The sequence below is a fragment of the Mytilus trossulus genome, chromosome 13 (assembly GCF_036588685.1).
Source record: "Mytilus trossulus isolate FHL-02 chromosome 13, PNRI_Mtr1.1.1.hap1, whole genome shotgun sequence".
NCBI classification, from domain to species: domain Eukaryota; kingdom Metazoa; phylum Mollusca; class Bivalvia; order Mytilida; family Mytilidae; genus Mytilus; species Mytilus trossulus.
The window spans coordinates 9321676-9346180 of NC_086385.1; the positions used below are offsets into that span (position 1 = coordinate 9321676).

The 24505-nt window shown below is 35.3% G+C and overlaps 2 protein-coding genes across 3 annotated transcripts; both read left to right on the top strand.

The window, feature by feature from the left end:
• Nucleotides 1–2704: 2704 nt before the first annotated feature.
• Nucleotides 2705–7380, top strand: LOC134694066 (uncharacterized). Its single transcript, XM_063555062.1, has 2 exons — nt 2705–2735; nt 5822–7380. Exons 1-2 carry the CDS (start codon nt 2705–2707, stop codon nt 7378–7380), a joined length of 1590 nt encoding a protein of 529 aa, XP_063411132.1.
• Nucleotides 7381–8142: 762 nt separating this feature from the next.
• On the top strand, nt 8143–24178 carry LOC134695432 (uncharacterized). Of its 2 annotated transcripts, XM_063556680.1 has the most exons (10): nt 8143–8351; nt 13603–14070; nt 14104–14226; nt 16023–16196; nt 17038–17433; nt 19905–20097; nt 20919–21151; nt 21930–21989; nt 23034–23131; nt 23963–24178. In XM_063556680.1, the coding sequence occupies exons 1-10, from the start codon at nt 8279–8281 to the stop codon at nt 24089–24091; spliced, it is 1947 nt and encodes a 648-aa protein (XP_063412750.1). In that variant the 5' UTR covers nt 8143–8278; the 3' UTR covers nt 24092–24178. The 2 variants fall into 2 exon arrangements, with proteins under 2 accessions (XP_063412750.1, XP_063412748.1); XM_063556678.1 differs by having other exon boundaries at nt 13603–14226.
• The last annotated feature ends 327 nt before the right edge of the window (nt 24179–24505 follow it).

Consider the following 24505-nt stretch of genomic DNA (forward strand, 5'->3'; position numbering starts at 1 on the left):
AATCTTCCTATAGAATCATATTCAAAACAGTGTGGTTGTGGCCATTGATTGACTACCTAAATTATCCCATTGACAAGGACAGATTCGGTGAAAGTTTTTCTGTAACAACCACTGCTCACTACTTACATATTATAGAATTTAAACTGTGGGGTCACCAAAGGTTTTTAAAATATAACGCCTTTAATAATAACTTAATTCGAAAAATTAATCAGGAATAACCTTTATGTTTTGATTTATATTATTGATATAAATCAAAACATCGTATTATTCCTGATTCGTTTTTCGAATTTAGGTGTTGAAAACCTTTGGTGACCCCACAGTTTCAGTGTCTTTAAAAAGTACACAGTGAGCAGTGGTCGGTACAGACAAACGTTCACATAATCTGACCCAGTCAATAGGATAATTTATGTCGTCAATCAATGGCCACAGCCACACTGTTTTGAATATGATTCTATCAATATAAGATAAGTTTCAAAAGTCATTAAACCTTGACTGCGGGCGAGGACAAATATTCTCCATGGAATTGAGATGTGCCAATGCTTATACAACTGAATACCAATTAACATTGGCCTACCACTAATGTTTCCCCTTGAACTGACTTTATTACAAACTAATACATGTAAAATAAGCAAAAGTTTCAAAATCAATAGACCATGACTGAGGGGGAAGCTAGGGCCAAATAATCTCCATGGAAATGAGATGTGCCAATGCTTATACAACTGCATAACAAATATGATTGACCTTCCACTTGGGGTTAACCATAAATTAGACCTTAATAACAAACTAATACATTGTCGACGACGGAAACCGCATACCTATGTGGCGCTTTTTGACTCCGTCAAGGGAAGACAACATTTTTTTTAGCGAAATAACAGGTTGAAATTAATCCAGTTGAAATTTAACAACAAAGTTAACTCCTAATTAGGGGAGGTGAAACTGCTAAGTTGGATATTTGAATTGTTTATCGCTATGTATAAGGGAGATACCATTTGACTTTTTTGCGAGGGAGTGGGGCTAGTATAAAACTTTTTTGTCCTGCATTATATTTTAGTTATAACTACATGTAATATCTATCCTGATCATCCTGCCTTCGTTTCAAATTTCGTCCTAGCCCCTCCCCCTAAACATCAAATGATAACTCCCTAAGGGCTCAAGAAGATTGTAATATTTATATAAATGGCATATGTATACATGGTATTTTTTATTTTTTTATTTTAATGAAATAATTGGCTTAAAAGTGAGTTGAGAGAAAATCATGGTCTATTATTTGCAATTGAGTGTCGTACAATACTTGATTTTAAAGGGTGCGTGGATGAAAAATTTTGTCATGCATATTTTTATTTAGTAATCCCTGTCTGCCTTTTTTTATTTTTCCCTCTATTCGGTCAAGTATTTTTGTCATTAGTTAATCCTGATTTTTTTTTTACATAAAATGCCAATCTGCCTTTGTTTTGTTAAGTGTCTCAAAACTCCTGTCCTTTCCTTTTTTAACATTTCATACAAGCCAAATCTAATTAAAAACCGATCTCTCATGGCTCCCGTTTTCTGATATGTCGTGAGGGATCAGTTTTAAATTAGATTTATACTAGCCCTCATGTAACAATGTTTTAGATTTTAACGAGATAAATTTATGTATTACAGAAAAATTATTACACCAGGGTTTTCGAAATCACAAACTAGTCAAAACATTTACTAAATTTTATCATTGGTATAAGGACATCATTCGTAAATATAGCTCAACATGCAGACTTCTTATACGTTCAGGTATTTCACATCCATTTTTTGTCAGTATTCACCTCAAAAACTTTAACAAAACCTTTGAATAGACTTATTAAGAAGGGATATAGTTACGATACTGTTGTCAGGTCATTAAAGATTGCATATTTTGGCGTTAATATTGATTCACTTATAGGGTCTTTGCATCGGAACTAAACACATTTATTCAAAAACCAGTTGTTGGTATGACACGGGTTATGTTCTTCTCATATATGTTATGATGGTATGATACTAAACCCCTAACGGGAAGGATTGTGCCTGATGTTCATATGATGAAATCATAATCTTTCAGTCAGTTTAATTGAAGTCTGGAGCTGGCATGTCAGTTAACTGCTAGTAGTCTGTTGTTGTTTATGTATTATTGTCATTTTGTTTATTTTCTTTGGTAACATCTTCTGACATCAGACTCGGACATCTCTTGGACTGAATTTTAATGTGCGTATTGTTATGCGTTTACTTTTCTACATTGGCTAAAGGTATAGGGGGAGGGTTGAGATCTCACAAACATGTTTAACCCCGCCGCATTTTTGCGCCTGTCCCAAGTCAGGAGCCTCTGGCCTTTGTAAGTCTTGTATTATTTTAATTTTAGTTTCTTGTGTACAATTTGGAAATTAGTATGGCGTTCATTATCACTGAACTAGTATATATTTGTTTAGGGGCCAGCTGAAGGACGCCTCCGGGTACGGGAATTTCTCGCTATATTGAAGACCTGTTGGTGACCTTCTGTTGTTGTTTTTTTCAATGGTCGGTTTGTTGTCTCTTTGGTACATTCCCCATTTCCATTCTCAATTTTATTTACTCATCACCATTCAAATTAAATGGTTGCTCCCTAGATAACTAAACATGAAACCTAACTCGAATCTTGAGCCAGGTACAAATGTAGGTGACGCTTAGCTAGGGTACAACATGTTAATTTTGATGTTATTCCATGGCCAAAGCTCCACCAAATTTTATGATAGGTATCCGCGTCTGAACTATCTAACTTACTGAACAAAAACTAACCGGGAGAAAAGAAAACATTTGAAAAACCGTTGTTGTCCTTTAGGTTTGTATGTTTAAATATGCTAACTCGTAGAACAATGCACTTGATATATATGCATAAAGTTACTACGAATTAATTTACATATAATATATAGATAAAGGACGATGTGGTATGAGTGCTAAGGAGACAACTCTCAATCCAAGTAACAATTTATAAAAGTAAACCGTTCTAGGTCAGGGTACGGCCTTCAACACGGAACTTTGGCTCTTATCGAACAAGCTATAAAAGCCCCCATCCCCCCAAAAAAAATATAAAAAAACTAGTATAAAATCATCCAAACGTGTTTTTTATGTACTTAAATCATAGAATGGAGCTTTGATATACAGTGAAACCTGGCTAAAACGAATCCTGCATAAACAGAAAACCAGTATAAACCAAACATGTTCTTAAGCACCGTCATAGCAAATTGCATTAGCATAAATTTCGTCATCGTCAACAGATAAATTAAAGATTGATCTATAAGCATTAATTTGCAACTCTGCTCGCAGCAACATTTTTTTTTAAATTCCTAGAAATGGACAATGGTTTCATAGAAAAAATCGGGTACACCTTTTTATATTGAGGCGTGTTTGACTTCAAGGATTTGTCCTGAACACGTTTAAAGAAACATTTTCGCTTCAGATTCTATTGAGGCTATAGGTTAATGTTATACCATTAAAAAATAACTGTACCATTATAGAGTAACAATATTTTACTGAAGGTTCTTGACGACAAACTTTTAATTAAGGGAGTCTAATTTTTGTGTGCATAATTACTTTTTGAAAAAAACTTTTTTTGTTTGTTGTATCTATGGTAATTAGCCACCACCAACCTCTGAAATCTTTTAGTCTGACTTTCAATGAAATATTCAATTAGAATTCGTAGTTTTTTTAACATTCGAAAATAAACAATTGTTTTAAGTTGATAAAATACATAAAAGAGGGACGAAAGCAGTGACGGATCCAGGGAGGGGGGTTCCGGGGATTGGAACACCCCCTTTTTTGAACGATCAGGGTGCTATAAACAGTTTCGTATAAAAAAAAACTAGGGGTTATTCCCCGACTAAAAATAACCATGGAGGGAAACCCCTGTTTATTAACTCAATTGGTGAAAAAGTATCATGTTTTTTGTATTTGATTGTAAAAATTAGTTAATTAGCTTTTAATTAAAACAGGTTGAACGATTGAAATAATTTTAAAAATTATATTAACTTTACATGTTTTGAGGGGAGACAACACTGTAAACAACCTGTTTTTTTGGCAGTGAAAATTGAAAACTTATTTGCAGCCACTGTAGCTCTTTTCGGAACAGGAAACCGTACCCTGAAACAAGATTTTTCTGAAAGGCCAGGTAAAAACCTACAAATTTTATACAGTTTTGATTATGTAAAATGTGCATGGATCATGTCTTCATGGGTGTGCACATGACCTGGTTTCAAGTTTTTTATGTTCAAATTGGACCTTTTTTCCCCATGTTCATTGGATGGAATATTTTTAATATATTAAAAGTACACATTATTTTTATTTCATTATAAACTAGAGAACATTCTGATTCCAGTGATATCTAGTTTTATACAAGTATCTTTATTAATCAGTCCACAACTAAGGGTCACTTATGCATGGTCCCTTAAAATGTGACGTCGTAGAAAAAAACTGTTGATTGCGCCCTCAATGCATTTGAATGGGAGCATATAGTTGGAACCCACCCCTTTTTACTCTGAGTTGGGACCCCCCCCCCCCTTTTAAAATGGCTGGATCCGCCACTGGAAAGATAGCAGAGGGACAAGTCAAACTCATAAATCAAAAATAAACTGACAAAGCCATGGCTATAAAAATGAAAAAGACAAACAGACAAACAACAGTACACTTCAAACAACATTTAAAACTAAAGAATAAGCAACACGAACCCCACCAAAAACTGGGGTGACAATTTAAAATATAAAATAATAAAAGGATGGCCCAAATACGCTTCCATAATCTTCAGATTACATTGGGTTTTTTTTAATAAAAATACATTTGTAAGAAAAAAAATGTGTAGGCACGTGTCTAAAGTGCATGCATTAACGGCAACTACGCCCCTGATTTAAATATATTGTATTATAAGATATATGGCAGAGATTAAAGTTAAAATCATAAAAACAAATAATTATTTCGTTTTAATACGCTTTTGTTTATTTTGCAGTTTTGCTTCGTTTCGGTTTTTTTTCTCGTTCCGTTTCTAATTCGTTTTATACTTTATAGGTCCCCTTCGTACCTGACAAAACACATTTTTTTCTGGGTAGCTTACAAACAAGCATAACCGAAAGGAAAATAATAGAAGAAAGAACAGGAACACCAAATACAGTGATTATAAAAAAGAGAAGATGTGGTATAATCACCAATGTGACAACTACAGCTCTCTCACAAGCAAAACAAACCCTACCTGTAAAAATATAAGGGCATACACTACAGGCCTGTTTAACCTTTTTGAACCGAACTTCTTTTGAAATTAAGATTTTGTTCGGTGTTTGCCTATGTACGGTTTAATCAGGTTCCCAACGCATACAAGCACGATATGAGGATGCTTAAGAACATGATTCGTTTTACAGGTTTTCTGTTTATGCAGATTCGGTTCAGCCAGGGTTTACTGTATGCGAATTCATTCTCGATTCCTACGTATAATTGCTTGTTAGATCAACAGAGTTTGGTTTTTCTAGCAACATTTCATTTAATCCATAAAAGAGGAAACATTTTATCTTTAATGGAAAAGGGGGGGGGGGGGGGGGGGGGGGGGGCTATGGTATTTTTTCTTTGACGGATTTTATTTTAGTGTTTCTACGCGATCAATCAGATTATCTTGTATTCAAAATTTAACACTACAAGGTATTGTGGGGACAAGCATTCGAGTATTATTTTTGTCGTTCGTTTGTCCAGAATTTTTTTTAACGTCAAATTGAGGATAAAAAAAACAATCGCCTTAGTTTTGTTAAAAAACTTTTTTTTAATAAAATTGAGAATAAAAATAGAAATTGGGTATATGTCAAAGGGAACGCAATCCGACCAAAGAGCAGACTACAACAGGGGCGGATACAGCCAATACGACCAAAGAGCAGACTACAACAGGGGCGGATACAGCCAATACGACCAAAGAGCAGACTACAACAGGGGCGGATACAGCCAATACGACCAAAGAGCAGACTACAACAGGGGCGGATACAGCCAATACGACCAAAGAGCAGACGACAACAGGGGCGGATACAGCCAATACGACCAAAGAGCAGACGACAACAGGGGCGGATACAGCCAATACGACCAAAGAGCAGACTACAACAGGGGCGGATACAGCCAATACGACCAAAGAGCAGACTACAACAGGGGCGGATACAGCCAATCCGACCAAAGAGCAGACTACAACAGGGGCGGATACAGCCAATACGACCAAAGAGCAGACTACAACAGGGGTGGATACAGCCAATACGACCAAAGAGCAGACGACAACAGGGGCGGATACAGCCATTACGACCAAAGAGCAGACTACAACAGGGGCGGATACAGCCAATACGACCAAAGAGCAGACGACAACAGGGGCGGATACAGCCATTACGACCAAATAGCAGACTACAACAGGGGCGGATACAGCCATTACGACCAAAGAGCAGACTACAACAGGGGCGGATACAGCCAATACGACCAAAGAGCAGACTACAACAGGGGCGGATACAGCCAATACGACCAAAGAGCAGACGAAAACAGGGGCGGATACAGCCAATACGACCAAAGAGCAGACGACAACAGGGGCGGATACAGCCAATACGACCAAAGAGCAGACTACAACAGGGGCGGATACAGCCAATACGACCAAAGAGCAGACTACAACAGGGGCGGATACAGCCAATCCGACCAAAGAGCAGACTACAACAGGGGTGGATACAGCCAATACGACCAAAGAGCAGACGACAACAGGGGCGGATACAGCCAATACGACCAAAGAGCAGACTACAACAGGGGTGGATACAGCCAATACGACCAAAGAGCAGACGACAACAGGGGCGGATACAGCCATTACGACCAAAGAGCAGACTACAACAGGGGCGGATACAGCCAATACGACCAAAGAGCAGACGACAACAGGGGCGGATACAGCCATTACGACCAAAGAGCAGACTACAACAGGGGCGGATACAGCCATTACGACCAAAGAGCAGACTACAACAGGGGCGGATACAGCCAATACGACCAAAGAGCAGACGACAACAGGGGCGGATACAGCCAATACGACCAAAGAGCAGACGACAACAGGGGCGGATACAGCCAATACGACCAAAGAGCAGACGACAACAGGGGCGGATACAGCCAATACGACCAAAGAGCAGACTACAACAGGGGCGGATACAGCCAATACGACCAAAGAGCAGACTACAACAGGGGTGGATACAGCCATTACGACCAAAGAGCAGACTACAACAGGGGCGGATACAGCCAATACGACCAAAGAGCAGACGACAACAGGGGCGGATACAGCCATTACGACCAAAGAGCAGACTACAACAGGGGCGGATACAGCCAATACGACCAAAGAGCAGACTACAACAGGGGCGGATATAGCCAATACGACCAAAGAGCAGACTACAACAGGGGCGGATACAGCCAATACGACCAAAGAGCAGACGACAACAGGGGCGGATACAGCCAATACGACCAAAGAGCAGACTACAACAGGGGCGGATACAGCCATTAAAAAGGGGGTTCTAACCCAGGACAAAGGAGGGGGTCCAACTACATGTCCCCATTCAAATGCATTGATCGTCGAAAAAAGTGGGATACCAATCCCCGGACCCCCTCCCCTGGATCCGCGCCTGCTACAACCAAAGAAACTTACATCTTATAAATTTTAAAACAAAATGGATACGCAGTTTCTATTCTATAAATTTAAAATGTATGTTGCATTAAAAAGTATTTAAACAGCAGTGGTTTTTTTTTTCGTTTTATGAAATTGTTTAATCTCATCGTTTTCTATTTTTTTTTTTTTAAGGGGGTCTGCAATTTGAATGGTTTCTTTAAGGGGAAAAGGGGGTCGGAGATGATTTGTGTTTGTTTGATATCCGGAAATCAATATATATAGAAGAACAGTAATTAAAAATCTTAATTGGTGTTTATTTATTGACAAATAGTCAGAACAAAATTTACAGTCCCTTTTTGGGATATGATTATTTGATTACCTAAGAGAAAAAATGTATCGTTTTACCGTTATTAACAAAATTGTGAACGATCTAAAACTTCTTTATACTAAAATTTAGATACATTAATTTTGATTATACAAATTTATTGAATAGTTGAAACAGAATCACGCATTAGCGAAATGTTATTGAACTCTTTTCATTGGTCTTTTAAAATAGTATGCCGTAGAACCCGTTTTAGCCGTCAAAAAATAGTTCGCGCCAAATCTAAAGTACAAATCACGTGCAGAGCATTTGAAAGGGTACTATATAAGAGTAAAACAAGCATGTTCCGCCAATCATCGTCCAGTATGAAGTTGAACTTGTGTGGAGTTATATTAGTTTTGTGCTTCGTTGAAGGTAGGTCCTAAAATTTTGATTTAAATGTTAAATAAGTAAGTTTTTTATCGCTACCATTTTTTCAAAATAGTTTTGAATCTTAAGAAATGGAGCTAATTTCGTAATATTCTATTTCAATGGTTTATTTTACAATGTTATGTAAAATACTGTATTTTGTAACAATTATATATGTTATGTGTATATGCCCCCCTGGGGACCTAATTTGGAAAATAAAATTTATCTTATCTTATCGTAATGCTTGTAGAATAAGGCCGTGTTCACACCAAACGCCGTGTACAGTAAACATGTTTACATTTTGTTTAATGTAATCACCACTAGTTTCACATTAAATTTGTTCACATCTATACACCTTGTTTAGCTACCTGTACATACGATTTGTTCACTCTTGTAAACTATATGTCATTTGAATGTTCATTACGTAGAACCGAATTCAAATTATTGAACAATTTTTCTAGCAGTTAGGGAACGACCATTTGACTTTAAAAAAAAGGGGAGTGGATTTTTCCACAAATTGAGTTAAAAAAAATCGGATTATTCAGATGATTAGAATGAAAAAATATTCTGCATCCAAAGTTTCCCCATACATTACAGTGTTAAATATTGAATTGGTACCATCGGAAAAAAACTAATTATAAAGTTTTGCGTAAAAAAAAATCTGACTCAGCCCCCCTCCCCCATTTTTTTGGAACTAAAGTGGTTGCTCCTTTAAGGAAGTCATTTTGGAATGTTTGCAGTAGTTTAAAATTGTGTCGATTACGCTTTATAAAACGTAGGCTCGCCATCAGCGTGCTTACGGACGTAAAAGAAAGAATTGCGATGCTAGGGATCACTACATTTCTATCTTTTCTGTTTGTTTAAAATAGTGTTTTTTTCTTCAAGAAGTATTTGGCAAAGGGAGAGGGTAATCTTTTTTTTTACTATGATTTCTAATTGTATTTAAACGGATCTGAGATACTACACAAACAAACAATTAACCTCACCCTTTTCAGTAATGCATTTATGACTGAATCGTTGTTTGAGTATAAAGACCAGTGGCAAATATTTCTGTCAGTGTGTACGTCCAATCGATTCGGGAAGACCTTTTCAAATGAATTATGTGTTCGGCAATGATGATGGATTTAAGTCTTGATTAGGGGTTAATAGCGCTACGTAAAGTGTTTTTATAACAAATAAATATATCAAGTTTAGACAAATATTTCTGTGAAGAACTTTTTTAATAAGTGTTATAAGTATCAATTTTATATAAAAATGGTTTCATTTTTAATTATACGTGGGAAAATTAAAGTTCTGAATGCCTAGTTTTGTGTACACTAAACCTACACAAGGCCTACATCGACTATCGACTGCATGTAGACAAAACATGATTTAAACTACATGTAAACATTGTGTTTTATCAATGGGAACGTAATTGTGTTTTGTTTATGTGTGAGTTGCACTAACACATCACCGAGTTTAGGTCTATGTGAACACGGCCTAAGACTTTGGCTGGCTAGCTTGCTATGTTAGTGTATTGATGAATTAGGGAGCTACCATTTGATTTTTATGGGGGGGCAGGATGAGACACTTGCCAAAAAAAAAAGTCAGGACGACAATTAAGGTAAAAAAAAGTCAGGATAAACTAAAAAAAAAAGCAGGACCGGATAGAGTGAAAAATAAAAAGGCAGGACAGAGATTACAACTAGAAAAAAAGGCAGGGCAAAATTTTTCATCTTGCCCATCCCCCCCCCCCCCCCCCCCCCATAAAAGTCAAATGGTAGCTCCCTTAGTATTCTGTATGAGAGAGTCTTGTCTGTTCTTCAACACATTTTCGTTTCTTTTAAGCGGGAAGGGAATTATTCAATCGGTTGAGGACGACCGACTAGATGGGGAACTATTCCCAAAATGAGTAACAATCCCTCATTTGAGTCATTTGATAGTGCTTATTAAAACATTTTCTTTAAAAGGGTCTTTTTACTTAAAATGGCACAACTTTATAGAAAATTGTTCATTAAACCAAAGAATAAGATTTTTTATTATGGGTTTCTTGAGGGTTAAGCCTAAACCTATAACATATGACCTCGGGGCATTATTAATATTTACTATTTCTCTTTACTGTTCTGATAAAAATACTATCAATGTGCCACCCGAGACAAAAAATAAAAAAATAAAATAATATCAGCATGAAAACGTTAAAATAGTGAATATATATTGCGAAGGCATATATTATAGGACTATGTTAAGCCTTCGAAATTTCATAGGCATAGGCTTGTAGAGTTTATCAAGATAGGTCTGTTAATTTTTTTTGGAAACTTGTTGGATTTTTCATGAAGCTGTGTACCATTTTAATCTACTCGGTAATGATTTGTTTTTTGTGCACTACCATTACCATCAATGATTACTCAAATGAGGTATAATTGTTTAAGTCATTATATAGTGCTTAAAACTGAATTTTCTTTAAGGTTCATCTGAAGGAATTGAAAAATATGGCAGTTTTTACACCCCAAAATCTACTTTGAATACAAACAAACTAACGCATCTAGGAAATTTAAGACCTGCAGGGCAGGACCTACATATATAAAGGTCATGAAATCTGTTTCAGAAAATTAATTGCCTACAAGGATTTTGATGTGCATTTTTCCAGTCTGCAGAAGATGGCCAAATTAACAAACAAAACGAGTTTCAATTGATACGGTCCACTCAGTTACTGTTTAAATCACCTATTGTTTACATAGAGAATAATACATGGCAAAATCCGTATCATATGTCGTATCATCCCGAGACATCAATATCAGCCCGAGGGATGATATTGGTCGAGGGTGATACGGCATGTGATACGGATTTTGCCATGTATTATACGCTTTATCATATATTTCAACAGAAGAGTATTATAGTATATGAACTGTTTTCTGATCCATAGCACTGGGTTACCTTCAGTTCTGCTTTTGTCGTGTTTCAAAGCTTTAAAATAACTGCTCAATTATTTATACGAAGCACCTATCTGTTGTTTTGAAAATATTTTGTTTATTATTGTATATATTTAAGTGTTTTGTATTTTTTATAGTTGCATTGAGTGTGCCAAAAAATATGTTGTAAAAACTTGATGTTCGTGACGTCACATACAATATGAAAACTTGATGTACGTGACGTTACATACCAATCAATGACGTAATTCCAAAAAAATACCTATTTTTAGAAAAAAAATTCTTAAGCCAAAAAAAACCCTAAAAAACTGACTTTAGTTAAAAAAAAAAAAAAAAAAAAAAAAAGGTATGCGATACGGGTTTTACCATGCGATACGGGTTTAGCCATGCGATACGGGGTATGCGATACAGGGTAGGTGATACAGACTGGAAAAAAGAACCTTTATTAGATATACAAAATAGCTGTATTTTGTACTTAATATATGATAAAAGTGTTTATTGCCCATCTATTGTCCATTTAATTCAATACTACTCACATTGACAACATTTATGAGGGGAGCCTCTCTAACGTTTTCCCAACTTAGTTTATTTTTGCACCTTCTGCAGAAAAAAAATAATGAATAGCAAAATCCAGAAAGGTTAATATAATTTTCTGAATCATAAAATGCATTTAAAATTTTATTACCAAGGTCCTATCATATCTTAAAGTCATATGAAACGAGTGACCGGTGAAAATAATGTTATTCCAATTGTTGAACCTATGCATACAAACATCATAAACTTGGTCTTCTGTGCACGATTTTATCATTTTTTTCGCATAAAATGTCGTATAATCGTCAAATATTTCGTCAATCGGTCAATGTTGTGTAAATATGGCAGGTAATTGAAGCTCGTATTTAGAAGCCGAGGTTTAACGATTGTCACCCGTTTGTCAACAATCAACAAACAACATGGATATTTAGCACGTGTTTAACATGCACAATCGGATAATAATCTATTTTAAGGACATCCATGCGTTTTGCAATTACCGGATTTTTATGAGATGGGTCACACTGAGGTCACTTTGCATACGTATAATATAACGGGGGGGGGGGGGGGGGGGGGGGGGGGGGCAATTAAAATAAAGTATTCTTCTAAATATGAACAACTTAAAGAATTTTCTTCAGATAAAAGTATATGTACAGAAGTTTTATAATAAACTATCCATTGAGTTATAAAAAACATATATATGCATTATTTTTTTTTAATCAAATCAAATCAAATCCATATAAATCAACAACGTGATACATGTATGTGACAAACATAACATATATACAAAAATACACATGGCATTGTTTTGTTTTTTTCTCTAAGTATGGAAAAACATTTTTTTTGTTCTAAAAGGAATGTATAAATATATTTCTAAAGAAAGATAAAATATACAGAAAACAGGAAAAACATCTTTAAAAAAGAAGAGATTTTTTTTTTATTATAGATATTGTTAACTATTTTCTGGTAACAGTATCTCCTGGATGAAGTTTTTCAAGTTGAAAAATCTCGGAAAATTCCCTTTTTTAAATCGATGTTTGACCGAATTTGCCCTGAAATTAACTGTTTTAAGTATTCTTCGCCAGCTATATGTTTGAATATACTTAATCGATTTGCAAAGTTTGTTTTTTATTTACAGAATTTCTTTATTTGTTGTAAAAGTAGGCATGGGTATCGGTAATTTAGCATAGTGTCAACGGAGAAATGACGAGAAAAAGTGCATGTTTTACGATTCCGATTTGACCGAAATTAATCAAAAATTAAACTGTTAGGACCAACATTGTTTGATAGAAATATGTTTGAATATCAAGGATTGATTTGCAAAAGTAAGAAAACGGATCAGGTTTATGAGAAATTAAACTTTATTGAAGCATATATGCATTTTATATGGGGAAATATAATACAAAATGGCGGCTATTATACGTCGCAAAAGTCGCGTGATGTCTAACTTAGTTGGATATGAATATTAAATACATTTGCATATGTTCTGTGTTTGGTTAAAGTTGTGTCATTATTCAATACAGTTAAAAAAACAACTACTTTAACATTCAAACGTACTATCCACAATAATATGTTGCCCCCTATATACACTTATAAAAAAAATATCAAACCAAAAGTTAGTATGGTGAAACCTGGCTAAACCGGATCCTGCATAAACTGCGTAAGCATCTTCATATAAATTCATATCCAATGTAAACCTGATAAAACCGAACATCGGCCAAAACTGAACAAAATCTAGTCCAATCATGTTTTTATTTTATTCAGGTTCATGAAAATTCGGTACAGATTTTTTCTAAGTATTTTTTCTTTTAAATATATTTCAGCTTTAGGTTGGCTTCCCGGAATGGGTAAGCGCCAACCAACTGCAGCGCAATTTTTCCGTAGAAAAGCTAGTGGACCAGCATCTGTCGAAAATGACCTGGGCTCGTCTGGAGAAACTTGGGAAGTATCAACTGGCGATGGGGCCTCTGGACTAGTTACAGCTGGACCAAGCGGTGAGGAAACAGGGGAGGTTAACGAGGACCCAAGCGTTGAAAACTCTGTGGAACTTTTTCCCAAACCAACTGGAGCACCATCCAGCGTTCAAGACTCTGTGGAACTTTTTCCCAAACCAACTGGAGCACTATCCAGCGTTCAGGACTCTGTTGAACTTTTCCCCAAACCGATTGGAGCACTATCCAGCGTTCAGGACTCTGTTGCACCTTTTCCCCAACCGATTGGAGCGCCAATCGTTCCTGTACAACGATTTTTCTATCAGCAGAAGAACTCTGTTACACGTAGAGAAGATGGCATAACCAGTGGATCAGGATCTGACGAAAATGACTTAACCAGTGGATCAGGATCTGACGAAAATGGATCAGGATCTGAGGAGTCATATACATGTGCCGATCCCCCTTTTTATAAACTGCTATCATTATTCAGAGGATTTCCTAAAACCGAGAGCAAAGGTAAGTCATTCAAATGGTCCATTTGAGTCCTTAAATAGTCCTGTTGGTTCTTAAAATGAGCCAATGGGTTCTTTTAATAGTACAGTTGCTACTTTTAATGGTCCAGAATGGTCCCGTTTCTTTTTTAAATGGTCCATATAAAAGTAGATGTGATATGATTGCCAATGAGACAACCCAGTTCATTGAAAGTTCCAGTTCTTTTAAGGTCTCTTCGTTCAAAAGTTCAGTTAGTTCGTTGGTGATATTTAAAGGTCGGGCTAGACGAGTGTTCAGAAATTTCCAGATATTATTCAAATTATATGTCCATTGCATATTGACCCGAAGATATAAGGTACATGTATGCATTTTTAAGGTGGTACCCAACACTTGAGCTAAAATTAATTTGGCTCGTTTAATTTTCATAAAATGTTAAAGTATTTACTTTGATCCTTTGACAAAAATTTTGAACCAACCGTTTTATCAGAAAAATTACACTGATTATATATATAGCAGTTTGAAAAAGACTTATTTTGATCATTGAAGCTTAATATTCCCTTAACAACACAACGTAATTAAAGCGTTTAGTTGATTTTAAAGAGTTATCTCCCTGTAGTGTTAGGTACCAACTTAAGTTTAGGCATATGAAATAATTAAAGGATAAAGGGGATGGTAAAATGATTTTTGTGCTTAAATGTTTAAAGCTTAGTGTGACGTCCATGATTTATAAATCGTATTGGCACAATTTGAAAGCATTTTTTAATGTGTAATACATGCAAAAAAAATCCAATGTTTGCTCTATATAGGTTAAAAAAAAAAGTAAAATCACAATGAACTCATCAGGAAAATCTAATCAAATGGCAAAAGCAAAAGGTCAAAAGGTCAAACGTATCAAATGAATGAATAACTGGCATATTCCCGACTTTGTAAAGACATGTTCGTACAGTAAAATCTGACTAAACCGAACCCTTTCGGGACTTGTGATTTTGTTCGGTTTTTGGTAGGTATTCGCTTTCACCAGGTTTACAATGCATAAAATGTGGTATGATTGGTCTTCCGAACAAGTTTGGATTAAACAGGTTTGCGGTTTATTCAGGGTTCGGTTTAATCAGGTGTCACTGTATGTAGAAAATGATGGATTAAACCTGTTTATAAACCTAGCTAATCTTCTCGCTTATATTACTGTTCATCAAATTCTATTTAAAACGGACCGAAAAAAATATGTAAAAATGTCAAATAGGGGTATAGTTATATTTAGCTCAAACTAAAACTCGCGGTTTTATTCTTTTTTTCGACCTATATATGTGCATGTTTATAAAACAAACGCGTTCAATAATTTATCAAATTTTCTTTTAAGGATCATTTGTTTAAAGACAAACACGAAATAACCCTTTTACGTCAAAACAACAATTTACATATAAATTATCGTCCTGAAAATATTTGAAATAGTTGTCACTGGCGTAAATTATCAATCAATCGAAAAGATTACTCTACACAAAGATACCTAGAGTCATTTGTCTTCGAAATACTAACTGTAAAAGGTGTGTTCAATTATCCAGACCCAAGTACGTGTATGGGGGCGGAAAATAAAAGAGTGAAACCTGGCTCAATTGAATCCTGCATAAAGCGAAAACCTGTATAAACCAAACATTTTCTAATACACCGTCATATCAAATATTACGCATTGTGAATCTGATAAAACCTAACAAAATGAAGTCCAAAAAAGGTTTGGTTTAAACGGGTTTCATTGTCATTGAAATGCACTTCCATCCAGATCCTTATAAATATTCCATTGTAAAACCGCTCGGGGTTTTTTTCAGAAATGTATGGTTATGAAGCTGCCTTGTATGACCCTCTTTTGGATGAATTCTGGGCCAGGAAGAACGATCAAGGGCTTGACAAAGCTTTGGGTTTTTTCATGAAGGAATTTTCCCAGGCTATTATGGCAGAGAAATATCAGTGCAAAGGGACACAATTAAATCAAATGTTGATTGGTAAGTATCATTCGGAAATCATCGGGTGAGTACGCTTCTCTCTAGATTGAGAAACGGAATCTGCCGACTTCAGACGAGTACGGTAGGTAACAAATGAAAATCATCGGGTGAATACCCTTATTTGGATGGAAGAACGGAATTTGCCGACTTCAGACGAATGCAGTAGGTAATTTGTTCAGTGAAATATTCTTTATACTTTCCTGGACTCTCTTCATTAATTTATGTTCTGACAAGTCAACGTTAGTAAACTCTGCGTACATATTACTTGATTTATTTCACTTGACTGGGCGGGGCTTAACCGGTTCGCTTATTCAAGACTAGTCCATCTATAGACAATTGTGTCGGGATGAATTCATCATTGTAGTGTCAATATATTCGTCCCATATCATGCACTCGGTTCATTTGAATATCTGTTTGGTGACGCTGATATGTGGTTTTAAATCATATTACTTATACTGGTCATCATCCTTATCTCGCATCTTCAAATAGACTGTCCTCATGCAAATTAAAACGTAAGCTCCGCCCGATTAGTTGAAACAACATTGATAATACCAGACTACTAGACATCTCGAGTTATTTCCCTTTGTCAACCGTAGATTGGTTCTGGACACTACAAAATTAAGATAGGTATGAGTGCCTATTAGACCACCTCTCTATCCATGTCCCCAGTGTATAAGTAATTACAGCTCAAAGTACGGCCTTCACCACAGATCCTTGGCTCAGTCCTACATGTAACAGTAAGCTGTTAACTAACTCAAAATTGACTAGTGAAAAGCATCAAAATCTTTACCAGTAAAAATGTACAAGTATTCTTTTTTATCAAAAGTAAATTTAATTTCAGATGTGTTAAAAGATACTACAACCAAATTCATGTCTGAAGCAAAGACATACATCCAAGATGCAGTTGGTAAAATGAAAAAGCCTGTTTCGCGAGGAACATACACCGCCGTGCGTCCACCAACATATGAGCGTCCAGGACTATATAATCGTGCTGCTCCACCAACATATGAGCGTCCAGGACTATATAATCGTGATGCTCCACCAAAATATCAGCGTTCACGACTATCTAATCGTGCTGGGGTCAAACCAGGTCCTGGCCAAGGACCATCTAAGGGTGGAAAAGATATGATGGACCCCAAATCGAAAAAGGAACAATTTGTTGCTAAAATATTGGCACTGCTTAAGAAAGTTTTAAGAGAAGATTCAGCCAGCCACATGGAGACTGAACAGTTTGGTGGTAGGTACAACGCCATTGAATACACATTTTATATGTAGAAATAGGCGTTTAATTAAGTTTTCAGGTTTCATGTTTCATGTTTTCATAGTCGCGTGGGTGCAGTCAAGTGTGAAAGACGCATGCGTATATCACAAATTATGACCGGATAATATTTTCGGTTGTTAGATTTTCAACTTACTAGTATAAATCGATATGCATTTAAGCATTACCAAACTACCTAACTAGTAATCAACCTAACCTAAATACCCTAGCTAGTTTATTCAGCATTTCAAAAAATACCATAGCTTTCTTATTCAGCATTTCAAAAAATACCATAGCTTTCTTATTCAGCATTTCAAAAAATACCCTAGCTAGTTTATTCAGCATTTCATAAAATACCCTAGCTAGTTTATTCAGCATTTCATAAAATACCATAGCTTTCTTATTCAGCATTTCATAAAATACCATAGCTTTCTTATTCAGCATTTCATAAAATACCATAGCTTTCTTATTCAGCATTTCAAAAAATACCATAGCTTTCTTATTCAGCATTTCAAAAAATACCATAGCTTTCTTATTCAGCATTTCAAAAAATACCATAGCTTTCTTATTCAGCATTTCAAAAAATACCCTAGCTAGTTTATTCAGCATTTCATAAAATACCATAGCTTTCTTATTCAGCATTTCATAAAATACCATAGCTTTCTTATTCAGCATTTCAAAAAATACCATAGCTTTCTTATTCAGCATTTCATAAAATACCATAGCTTTCTTATTCAGCATTTCATAAAATACCATAGCTTTCTTATTCAACATTTCATAAAATACCATAGCTTTCTTATTCAGCATTTCATAAAATACCATAGCTTTCTTATTCAGCATTTCAAAAATTACCATAGCTAGTTTATTCAGCATTTCAAAAAATACCATAGCTAGTTTATTCAGCATTTCAAAAAATACCATTGATGTTATCGACAGAAACAAAACGCCATAAATTTGTATTTATTGGAACCTTCAAATAAAAATATCAAATTAATGTTTCCATAATTACCATTTTACCGACAGTCTTTAAAATCGGTTTTCAAATGTTTTGAATCGCGATTTTACATGGACGAAAGTTATTCTGACGTGCATGTCTGCATGATTTTTTTTAATGCAAGATACAATTTATGTGTGGCTTCACTATTAAAACAGCATTAGATCTGACCATGTATAAACCAAATGTTGCGAGCTCCTAAAGAATAAACCGAAATATTTTAAAGTCCCTACTCAATTTATTATCTATTTACATGTAATACTGAAGACAATTGCCTCTGAAAATATAATCCTGGCATTTTTAGCGATGACGTGAAAATACTAAGCCCCCTTTTAATTGACTTGTACCTTTTTCAGAAAATATGACTTTTTTAAAGCCGCTTTAATGTGAAGTCCGTAGTGATTCCCCTCCCCCTAAATAATGACAAAGGTTGTACATATGGTTTATTTCAATAGTAATACTGAAAATGCTCTTTTGTTCCCACGTTGGAAAGTTTCGGGCGGAAAGAATTAGCTAGCCGAAAAGTTCCGTTCAACCAGTCACAAAGTTCAATTTAGAGAATAGACCACTTTCGAGTTCATCCGTCACCGGCAAAAACTCGTCAATTATACACGCCTTTATTAGATAGAGGGGCTCGCCTGTATCCCTGCACTATTTACGTTCATCAAGCGTCTTAGTGATCGTCTTTGTGCATGATAAACTAGAAATAATGGTTGCTCTGTAGGTACTTACTGAAAATTCCCTAATGACAGCAGTGTTTGTCAATTTTGAGAATTCAATTTGCCGAATAATTCGTACAATATAGAATTCTAGTTTTCCAACCACTCGCTCAACATTGGAAGAGAAGTGACGACGCCCCTAAACGCACAAATGACGATGATAAAGGCGCGTATAATTGACGAGTTTTTTCCGGTGACGGATGAACTCGAAAGTGGTCTATTGATGCAAAGTAAAAGCGCAACATATTACAGTGAAACCTGATTAAACCAAACCCTGAATAAACTGGAAACCCGTCTAATCTAAACTTATTCTGAAGACCAATCATACCACATTTTATGTATTGTGAACCTGATGAAACCGAATACCTGCCAAAACTGAACAAAATCTAAAGTCACGAAAGGGTTCGGTTTAGCCAGGTTTTACTGTATATTTGAACCTTGCCAAGATACTGATTACAAAAGTCAAAAGGAAGTTATCAACTAGTCGCAAAGTTCCTCTTTGGCAAATTAGTCAAAACCAGAACTCGCAAGCTAGCCCAAAATTTTCTAAGGAACTTATCAACCAGTCACACAAACTTCCATTTGGAGATTTGATGTAAAATAACGGAATAAGTTTTAATTGTTATACATTATTATTCTAAGATTTGTAATGACTACCGTAACCTTTATTTTAGATATATATATCGTCTGCTTCCTAAGATTTGTAATGGGTACCGTAATCGTAACTTTTATTTCAGGTGTCGCCTGCTACCTAAGAGATGTAATGGAATATTTGAGGGGTGAAGTCGAGGCTAATGTACCATTGGAGCAGATAAAAGTGGATTTAGCGACATGGTCGATGGCTGATTATGGATTTCTGTTTGAATGTATGGACCCTCTCTTCATTGTGATGATATACGAAGACAACTGGCAAAATGTTAATCTACCATAGTAAGAATTTTAAAACAATGCATCATGGGAAAAAGTATACGGGACTTCCTAAATATTTAGTGAATTTTGAAGCAATGCATCATGGGAAAATGTACACGGGATTTCCTAAATATTTAGTGATTTTTGAAGCAATGCATCATGGGAAAAAGTACACGGGACTTCCTCAATATTTAGTGATTTTTTTTTAAGCAATGCATCATGGGAAAAAGTATACGGGACTTCCTCAATATTTAGTGATTTTTTTAAGCAATGCATCATGTGAAAAAGTACACGGGATTTCCTAAATATTTAGTGAATTTTGAAGCAATGCATCATGGGAAAAAGTACACGGGACTTCCTAAATATAGTGATTTTTGAAGCAATGCATCATGTGAAAAAGTACACGGGATTTCCTAAATATTTAGTGATTTTTGAAGCAATGCATCATGGAAAAAAGTATACGGGACTTCCTAAATATTTAGTGATTTTTTTTAAGCAATGCATCATGTGAAAAAGTACACGGGATTTCCTAAATATTTAGTGATTTTTGAAGCAATGCATCATGGGAAAAAGTACACGGGACTTCATCAATATTTAGTGATTTTTTTTAAGCAATGCATCATGGGAAAAGGTAAACGGGACTTCCTAAATATTTAGTGATTTTTGAAGCAATGCATCATGGGAAAAGTACATGATATCGAGTAATTAGATAAAAAAAATCTTTTTTAACAAACATAAGTAAATTTTATCAAATTGTTCATTCAGAAAGGCAGTGGAGAAGTGTTTTACTCCACATAACGTTTTTTTTTTCTTTTGATTACCGTTTTTTTTTTAAATTTCAGTGAAGAGAACATTCTATTTCAACATATTGGTGAATCTTTGAAGAATATTTTACAAAGAGAAGGCAAAGGAGATAAAGACCGCCAGTCGATTGATAAAGTGCTAAATATAGACTTTCCTCTTAATTTAACGGAGGTAATCCACAAGTTTGCAATGAAAGTCTTCGGAGAGCTACAGCCTTTCCTTGATGCCAAATCAGCTGATCAAATGGTTGATTTCTTCCGGAAATTTTTAAGTAAGTATAGTTTTGTAATGAGGGGTGTACAGAATAGAGAATGAACAAAAATTACAGAATTATGGAATAGGGGAGTGAAGATAACTGAAAAGTGAATAATTGAGTGGTGAATTATAAATATAAACTGAATACAAAAAGTATCATTAAAAATACAGAAAATTGGTCTACAAAAGTAAGAAATTAGGAACCTTTATCCAGACCCTCAAACTTGGAAACTTTTCACCTGCTGTCTGACGAAAAGACAGTACCTTAAAATGTGAAATGAGGTCCACATGGACTAAAATTTCTATTGATATTGTATATCATTAGCCAATGTAATTATTCATTGTGTACATGTGTAAAATGTATTGTGATATTGATTGTGTGCGTTTGAACGTAGTATGGTGATTTGTATCAGTTTTTGTTAATATGACCACTGAAATAAACTTATAGATTATCGTTGATTATCTCAACGAGATTGATTTTAATCGAGCCGGGACGGCGAAAGCGAGAAAGGCAATAGAGTTGAGATGACCAATGATAATCTATTTATCGCTATTTTACCTATGACGACGTTGTCAATTTCATGTAAATTTCGTTAGCAACGCCACGTGCCTGCTTAGTTTCTAGCGATAATTTTTCAATCTCAAGCGCTAGCGATAATTTTTCCATCTCAAGCGAGTAGCATGATATGAAAATTATCACAAGCATAAGTGCAGCCAAATGCAGCAGTTTACATATGCACCTTTTTAAATAGGTATTAATGATTAATGATGCTCACGCTACTTCTCTATTTCAGCACCTGAGAAAATGAAATTTGCTGAGAAATTGATCCGAAGTTTGGACATCTTCTTTGAAGGTAGGTACCATTTAGGTGTACGCTTTTGATAAATTACCTAGAATGCAGTAGTGTTTGAAAACTTTTTAACGTTAAGTACCAGTTGGGTACGAGTCAGTCAAAAATATTTCCTAGACTGCATTGAATTGATCCGAAATTAAATATATTTTAAAGGTAGGTACCAGTTATGAGCTTTTGAAAATCTTGCACGGAATGCACATGTCATAAACTCGGCTGACCATTAGTTCAAGTTGACAAATAATGCACTAGAGTGGTTTTCCCTAGCTGATTCTCGATTGTTTTAATCATTTTCTGTGAAGAATTGAAGGATCCCTTTGGTTTGTTTTCTTTTGAAAGGTTGACAGAAGGTCTAATAGTGTCGTTGTATGCAATGTCTATTTATTAAATAAGATTGATTCTATAATTCATCATGAAGAAAAAAACCTTTTTAAAGTTTATGGTCCCTTTTTGGGCAATTATCAATCCCTGTAAAATTAGTCTCGGTCTAGCATATACAGAAGTTGTTTCCCCATTTTGCAAGGGGGTATAAAGGGGGACAGGACCTTTTTTCGGGACGTCCGGATCTGGTGTTTTTAAACTCTGGATTTCCGAATTGATCCTTTTGGGATACGGGATATTTTTTTTTGAATTTCGGGATGTCTGGATTTAAATTTCTAAATTCGGGACCTTGGAATTTCGCATTCGGGACCCGTCCGACCCCTCCTCGATAAAGTTTCATCCGGTAAAAGGGTAAAGGGGAAGCATGTACGATGAAGAGTATTTGGATAATGAACGCCATATTGTCCATGCCCTTTATAGGTTTATTCCTGTAAAGTCGTCAAATGAACACGTGTCCATGCCCTTATATAGGTTAATTCCTGTCAAATGAACGCGTGACCATGCCCTTATATAGACCTGTTTATTAATGTTGAAGTCGTCAAATGACTGTTTTGTTTTTACGAACAATATGTTTTACAGTAGGTGTCCATTGCATTATTACTATAATTTTACGGATATCTTTTCTCCGTTGACGAATTGTAATTATATTTTTCTTTGCATTGGCAGGAACAACTAGTCTTCCAGACCCTATGACGTCATCAGCAGAACCAGTTTATAGAAGATCAAACTGGATGGAAAGTGAATATGAAATTGAAAATGAAATGGTAAGGGAGCAACAATTTTGAATTTAAGGGCGGAGGGGTAATAGTTTGTATTCTTGTCAGAATGCGGTGCTTAAAAGTGGTGTTGAAAACACCAAAAATCAAATCTTAGTCAGAAATTTATTAAGTTTTCTGATCACACAATCAATCCGAAAATAAATTCGATGGGTTTGATGTTACTACAAGTTTCAAAATGTAAATGAAAGGAATTTTAAAGTAGGTGTTGATTGTTTAAAAGATTTTTTTTTTTTTTTTTTTTTAGATTTGGACAACTCGCAAAATAAGAACATGTCTGTCATTGGTTTCTATGATGATTTTTTCGCACAAACGACCCCATTTTCAATCGTCTACTATTATAATGCCCTTGAATGCCTTTTTGAAATATATTTTTTTAACAAGTTAAATAAAGATCCATTTCAGCGGTCTGAAAATGTTTTTAAAAATGAGTGCCGTGAGATTTTTATCTGTTGTGCACTTTGGGAAATATGGATTTTGGGAAATTGCATGGTTAGCGTTTATAAAAAAATCTTGTTCTTTTATTGATTAATGAATAATTTGATTTCCAAGTTTGGCAAAATATAAATATATGACAAACAAACATGGGCTGTGTAATGGGCCAAATTTTAATAATACGAAATGCACAAATTGCGCCATGCGGCTGCTTATATCATTTATTTATAACTGCATATGTCGCTTATACCATGAAAGTTGCAAACAAGAATGGAGTGAGAAGTACCATTTTTCATCAATTTCGGTATTCACTGAATCCCTTATTTTTACAATCCATAATTTCATGCATTTGTCTAATTCAATCTTTTTTTTAATGCTTTGTAGAACAGACTCAGTAAAAAGTGGAGCAGGGACGGACTCAGTAAAAAGTGGAGCAGGGACGGACTCAGTAAAAAGTGGAGCAGGGACGGACTCAGTAAAAAGTGGAGCAGGGACGGACTCGGTAAAAAGTGAAGCAGGTACGGACAACCGGTGAAGTGGAGAGGATAATACCAACAAACCAATCTTGGATATATCTTAATAAAAAATATATTATTTTAATTTTTGTTTTGTTTACATATGATATTGAATTGGTAGTCTTTCTATGTTTTTTTTATTTTTAATATATAGAGTTGTCTGCATCTCAAATACGCAGTTTCTGTCTAGTAAAATTCTGGGTTTTTTTTTGTTTCACTAAGGGGTGTATCTGATTTTATTTATAACAACCACTTTGTTCTTCAAGGATGCTTGCTGCTCTGTTTTTAATTTAATTAACAGGCTGTTTAACGGTCCGTGAAATAAAAGGTTTGATTCCTTTAAGATGGTTAAAGCCGCATATTTAGCGTGAAATATTTTTGGTAGAATTTTCCTATGATCAACATTTATTCC

Bases quoted from the DNA above. Each gene is read 5' to 3' on its own strand.
- LOC134694066 (XM_063555062.1), top strand. From the start codon at position 2,705: ATGGCCAAAGCTCCACCAAATTTTATGATAG. The intron at 2,736-5,821 runs GTATCCGCGTCT...TATATGTCAAAG, and splicing joins TCCACCAAATTTTATGATAG to GGAACGCAATCCGACCAAAG.
- LOC134695432 (XM_063556678.1), top strand. From the start codon at position 8,279: ATGTTCCGCCAATCATCGTCCAGTATGAAGTTGAACTTGTGTGGAGTT. The intron at 16,197-17,037 runs GTAAGTATCATT...ATTTAATTTCAG, and splicing joins ATTAAATCAAATGTTGATTG to ATGTGTTAAAAGATACTACA. The intron at 21,990-23,033 runs GTAGGTACCATT...TTGCATTGGCAG, and splicing joins TTTGGACATCTTCTTTGAAG to GAACAACTAGTCTTCCAGAC.